The sequence below is a fragment of the Mastomys coucha genome, unplaced genomic scaffold, assembly GCF_008632895.1.
Source record: "Mastomys coucha isolate ucsf_1 unplaced genomic scaffold, UCSF_Mcou_1 pScaffold3, whole genome shotgun sequence".
NCBI classification, from domain to species: Eukaryota; Metazoa; Chordata; class Mammalia; order Rodentia; family Muridae; genus Mastomys; species Mastomys coucha.
The window spans coordinates 50,683,288-50,689,317 of record NW_022196909.1 but is presented as its reverse complement, the minus strand read 5'-3'; the positions used below and the strand labels follow the sequence as shown (position 1 = coordinate 50,689,317).

At 49.3% G+C, this 6,030-nt stretch overlaps 2 protein-coding genes across 5 annotated transcripts in view; one reads left to right on the top strand and one right to left on the bottom strand.

The window, feature by feature from the left end:
* Positions 1 to 6,030, bottom strand: part of LOC116074627 (H-2 class I histocompatibility antigen, D-37 alpha chain-like) — a 714,163-nt gene that overhangs the window by 27,346 nt on the left and 680,787 nt on the right. The window lies entirely within an intron of this gene.
* On the top strand, positions 501 to 3,188 carry LOC116074620 (H-2 class I histocompatibility antigen, D-P alpha chain-like). 2 transcript variants are annotated; one of them, XM_031347323.1, is made up of 7 exons: positions 501 to 799; positions 935 to 1,210; positions 1,780 to 2,055; positions 2,183 to 2,299; positions 2,475 to 2,507; positions 2,621 to 2,668; positions 2,973 to 3,188. In XM_031347323.1, exons 1-6 carry the CDS (start codon positions 562 to 564, stop codon positions 2,635 to 2,637), a joined length of 957 nt encoding a protein of 318 aa, XP_031203183.1. In that variant the 5' UTR covers positions 501 to 561; the 3' UTR covers positions 2,638 to 2,668; positions 2,973 to 3,188. The 2 variants fall into 2 exon arrangements, with proteins under 2 accessions (XP_031203183.1, XP_031203182.1); XM_031347322.1 differs by having other exon boundaries at positions 2,475 to 2,668.

Genomic DNA, 6,030 nt, shown 5'->3' with positions numbered 1-6,030 from the left:
TACCCTGAAGGCTTCTACTCTGATTACCATCTGACATTCTGAGCAGGGCTCAGGTACAGAGTGCTATCTATCTATCCACAGGGCTCAGTGCAGAAGGAGTCAGGACAAAGTCCCTAGTCCCCAGAAGTGGCATTCAGGGTCCGAGGGCTGAGGGCGGGGCTTAGGTTGGTTTCACTTCTTTCTCCTGCTGTCAGTGTCAATTTTACTGCCTGGGGACAGCTATGTGCAGCAGCACTCCAGAGGCCCAATGGGAGGAGGTTCCTGGAAGACGTGGATTGCACGTAGCTGTGATTGCAAGTTACAAAGTCCAGGATTTCCATTACTGTACTTGGATCTCCCTGTCCGAGAATGGGGACCCTTATGCCTTCCCCTCTATTGCTCCTGTTGCTGGTGGCCGCCTTGGCCCCGACCCAGACCTGCCCTAAGACCTGCTTCCCAGCAAACCCCACCAAACCCTCCACCCCTTCTCCACCCTCTTCCCGAGCCCCGCGCCCTGCTCCTCTCCAGTCTCAACGGGCGCCGCCCCCAGGTTCACACTCCCTGCGGTATTTCACCACTGCCATGTCCCGGCCAGGCCTCGGGGAGCCCCGGTTCACCGCTGTGGGCTACGTGGACGACACGCAGTTCATGCGTTTCGACAGCGATGCACAGAATCCGAAGGCCGAGCCCTGCGAGCCATGGGTGGTACAAATGGGGCCCGAATATTGGGAGCAGGAGACGCGAATATTCAAGGAGCACACGCAGAATTTCCGAACTTGCCTTCGGAACCTGCTCCACCAGTACAACCAGAGTCAGGACGGTAAGTCACCCCCTCGAGTGTCCGAGGTCCTGTTCCCTCACGAGCTCACTTAAGGGCTATGGGATCCGCTGTGGGTGTCTGAGTTTTGCTTGAGGTTCTTGAAGACCAGCTGGGCTGAGTCCATGCCCCGGCCAGGTTCCCACACTATCCAAGACATGCACGGGTGCTACGTGGGATCAGATGGTCAGTTCCTACACGGGTACTATCAACATGCCTATGATGGCCACGATTACATCACCCTGAACGAGGACCTGAGCTCCTGGACCGCAGCAGATGCAGTGGCTCAGATCACTCAACACAAGTGGGAGAAAGCTGCTGTGGCAGAGGAATACAAGGCCTACCTGCAGGGCACATGCGTGGAAACACTCCACAGATTACTGGAGAACTGGGAGAAAACTCAGCAACCCTCAGGTAAGTGGTGTAGTTCACAGACCAACCCTCTCTCAGAAGAAAGAGAAATCAGCTAGAATACTGCTTTTGTCTTGCCTCAGGATAGAGAGAAGGCTTCTCTGGTCTTCTTGATCCAGTATCCGAGAGGGGGACAGGGGCTCTCCTCAATATTTCCCTTCTCTCAGGGCACTTCAGACTCTGTTTCAGGATGGAAACAGAGAAGATCCCTAGCATAGCCAACAGGAGCCGTCTTCAGTCTGCAGGCCCTTGGAGAAGTGGATTCTCTGGGGCCCTGCTCTCTGACACACTGGGGTCACTGGAGTCTGACTCTGGTGACACTGAGTGTCTCAGACCCACCCAGTCAGGAGCAGAAGTCTCTTTCTCAACAGTGGTGAGAGTCCTGGAATACCTAGGTGCTTTCACTCAAATCCTAGAAATTCCCAAAGAACAGGTTATCTAGATGGCTCCTCAGGGACTTTGACCCCTCTCAGCACCCAGCTCTGCTGTCCCTCCACGGGATGGATCACCCAAGCCCCTGCAGTTTCCAGGAAGAATGAAAAATGTCTGAACGTTCCAACTCTTCTCCTCAGACCCCCCAAAAACCCATGTGACCCATCACCCCAGACCTGAAGGTGATGTCACCCTGAGATGCTGGGCCCTGGGCTTCTACCCTGCTGACATCACCCTGACCTGGCAGTTAGAAGGGGAGGAGCTGATCCAAGAAATGGAATTCGTGGAGACCAGGCCTTCAGGGGATGGAACCTTCCAGAAGTGGGCAGCTGTGGTGGTGCCTTCTGGGGAGGAGCAGAAATACACATGCCATGTGCAACATGAGGGACTGCCTGAGCCCCTCACCCTGAGATGGAGTAAGGAGGGTGTGGGTGCAGAACTGGGGTCAGGGAAAGCTGGAGCCTTCTGCAGACCCTGAGCTGGTCAGGGCTGAGAGCTGGGGTCATGACCTTCACCTTCATTTCCTGTACCTGTCCTTCCCAGAGCCTCCTCCATCCACTGACTCTAACATGGCAATTGTTGCTATTCTGGTTGTCTTTGGAGCTGTGGCCATCATTGGAGCTGTGGTGGCTTTTGTGATGAAGAAGAGGAGAGACCCAGGTAGGAATGGGCAGGGTCTGAGTTTCCTCCCAGCCCCCTTTAGAGGTGTGCTCTGCTCATCAGTGGGAAACACAGCCACACCCCTCATGGCTGCTCTCTCTAACCTGAGTCTGTGTGAGTTCTGTAAAGCTCCTAGGGTTAGACCCTTCATTTCTCACAGCTTTTCTTCTCACAGGTGGAAAAGGAGGGAACTATGCTCCAGCTCGAGGTAGGTGTGGAGAAAGATTGTCTGAGACTCTTGGGCCAGAGTACAGTCAGCCCTTAAGAGCTCCTCCAGCCCCACCTGTTAGTTTCCTGAGTGTCTTGTTTCTTCCACTGCAGACAGCAACAGTGTCTAGAGCTCTGAATTGTCTATGGAGGCTTGAAAAGGTAACACATGGGGCCTGGGATTGGACCTGAAGCAAGCAGGAGAGGACCGGGTCTCAGGGCTTCTCAGATCTATACCTATGAATGAGTGTGGGCCTTTGAGATGTTTAAATATTGACTGTCCTCACTCTTGTTTTTTACCCTGAGATAGCTTTCTTGGGGGGGCAGGGACAAGTTCTGACTTAGAAACAACAAATGTCTAAAGCTATTTGTTTTTCCTGTATGCATAATGGGAAGACCTGGAGAGCCCAGGCTACCCCAGCACACCAGACCCTGTCCCTGAACTTCCCTATTCTCCTTTTCACAGCCATCCTTGCTGGTCCAGTAGGCACTAGGAGACATCTACATCCTGACAGCCCCATGCTACCCTGAGCTGCAGCTCCAACTTCCACACTGAACATAAGAATCAGAATGTGAACTTGATTGTTCAAATATTTGACCTGATGAGTTGATTAGTGGGTAAAATAAGGGACTGAGAATACTCAGAGCACTGTGGGGAAAATAAATGGCAACATGGACAACCTTCCCGAGTCTGTGTTTCCTGTGCTGATTGTCAGGTGGGACAGGAGGAGGTTGTGGCCATGCCCATCTAGAATCCAGCTCATGAGCATTTTACTGTGGTCTGGTCACTCCTCAGCTCTGTCCTCCTGAGATCTTTTGTCCTTGTCACTTGGAGGAAACACAGGCTGACACACCCTGTGATTCAAGAGGCAGGGCGATGACCTTAGCCTTTCCTGTCCCCTGAAGTATAAGCAGCCAGGGCAGCTATGACAGGTCAGCCTTGGCTCTGACTCTTCACCCTTCTGTGTTTATATTTGGGGCTTTTTAGTTTGTATGGAGGAGGAGGCCCATTCTGGTTCCTGTGAGTGGTGCCTGTCTCATTCTCCTTTGGGGCCCCTGATTTGTGGCAGTGTTTTTCCATCCCTGTCCCCTCGAGGCCTAACTAGGCCCCTGCACTTGGGAGACTGGGTTGAGAACATGAACTTCTCCCAAGGAGAGCATGGCCATCCTCCAGGGCCTTCGCCTTGAGATGCTTCCCTCCCTCCACGCGGCCTTCCAGAGCCTAACTCCTGTCTGTAGGATCAACAGAAAGGACGAATGTGCAGGGCCTCCACTTGAATCCAGTCCCGTGGGGACCGTGTTCTGCCCTGCTCCACTTTGTAACATGTTGTTCACCCTCACTCAGAAAACATGCATGGCGGGTTCACAAGTTTGTGAGCTCAGGTTTCCGATCCTGAGGGCAAGCAACCAGCTGGGAGCAGCTACCCGGTGACTTTGTGTTGGATTCTCACACCCACACTTGCTAAAGGCACTCCAGCTTTGACACTTCACAGTGGGGCTCTGCAGCGGAGGGCCTTCTTGGGTGCAGAAGGCTCAGTGCCATCAGGAACTATGTGGTGCAGGGACCGTGTGTGTAAGTAAAAGTACTTAAACACTTAAACAGAGATTTGTAACCTTAAAGCTTTTCTCTTGGGGGAAAAACACTCCAGAGCTCGACTTTTGTACAAATCTTCACTGGAAAATACAGATTTATCTTCTGCCCATGAAAATGAACATCAAAACTGCAGGCGCTTCTCATGTTATTTATTGGCTGTTTGGTTGTGGCTTGGCTTGGATTGGTTTGGTTTGCTCTGCTCTGGTTTTGAGGCAGGGTCTCACTAGGTAGCTCTGACTGCCTGGAACTCCCTCTGAAGACCATGTCGATCTACCTGTCTCTGCCTCTCAAATGCTGGGGTCTAAGGCACGAACCACTATGGCCTGTAGAGACTGCAGTGAGGTCTCTGCCAGTTATGTTGTTGGTGACGTATGGGATCACCCTTTGTGAAACCAAGGGGTCTTGGTTATGAGGAGTCCCATACAGTTGGTTCTCAACATCAGTTATTCATTCATTCATCTAATGTAAAATTATCTATTTATTGCATGTGTGTGGGTATTTCATCCCCATGTGTGTCTGTGCACTACCTTCCCACCTGGTGTCTGGAGAGGGAGTAGGATCCCCTGGAACTGGAGTTATAGAGAGTTCTGAGCCATCCTATAGGTGCTGGGAATTGAACCCCAGTCCTTAGGAAGAGCAGCCAGTGCTCTTAATCACTGAGTCAACTCTCCAACCCCTTCCGCATCAGTTCTGTTTTGTTTTTTTGTTTTTTTGTTTTTTTTTGTTTTTTTTTTTTTTACTATGTATTTATTATAAGTACACTGTAGCTGTCCTCAGATGCAACAGAAGAGGGCATCAGATCTCATTATGGGTGGTTGAGAGCCACCATGTGGTTCCTGGGATTTGAACTCAGGACCTTTGGAAGAGCAATTGGTGCTCTTACCCGCTGTGCCATCTCACCAGCCCTCAGCATCAGTTCTTAACACAGCTAATGACGAGGGTATCATCACAGAGCCTCCTTGTGGACTGTGCTCTGTCCTCGGTAAACCTACAATCATGCGCTCAGGCTGTCAGAAGAGCTTTTGTGAATCGTGAATTGTCTAAATAAACTTCACATGCTATCATGTGATTTTTGCACAAACAATATTTTGTTTAAGCATCAATATTTTACCACAATTTCATTATAAAATGTACATAATTATCCAATAAACTTTGATTTAAAAAACAGAACTGTGGCCAGGCAGTGGTGGCACACACCTTTAATCAGAGCACTTGAGTGACATCAGCAGGTGGATCTCTGAGTTCAAATCAAGCCTGGTCTACAGAGTGAGTTCCAGGACAGCCAGGGCTACACAGAGAAACTCTGTCTTGAAAAATAAAATAAAATAAATGCAATAAAAAGCAGAACTGAAACAAGAGTGTGTAACTATGCTGAGCAAGGTAGTCTTGCAAAATTTGTGTGATGCTTGCCAAAAGAATAAAAACTAAATGGGTTAAATTTTTAAAGGAACTTTATTATAAAGATCTCTCAAGAAATATTGAAAGCCAGGCGGTGATGGTGCACGCCTTTAATCCTAGCACATGGGAGGCAGAGGCAGGCAGATTTCTGAGTTCGAGGCCAGCCTGGTCTACAGAGTGAGTTCCAGGACAGCCAGAGCTATACAGAAAAACCCTGTCTGGAAAAACCAAAAAGAAAAGAAAAGAAAAGAAAAGAAAAGAAAAGAAAAGAAAAGAAACATTGACTTGTGTCTTCCTTTGTTGTCCCAAATTTTAAGTATTTTTTTAATTAAAGATTTAAAATAGAGAAGATAAAAAGTTCATCTGACTTACAGGATGTTGGGTAACGTTAGTTTTTGGTGTCGATTTACACAGACTCAGCTATTTCCTTGCAGACAAAAACAACAACAACAACAAAAAAAAACAGAATTAAAATTCTCACAGCTAAATAGGATGTGCTACCCACTAGGTCCTGAGGAAAATCCCTAACTGG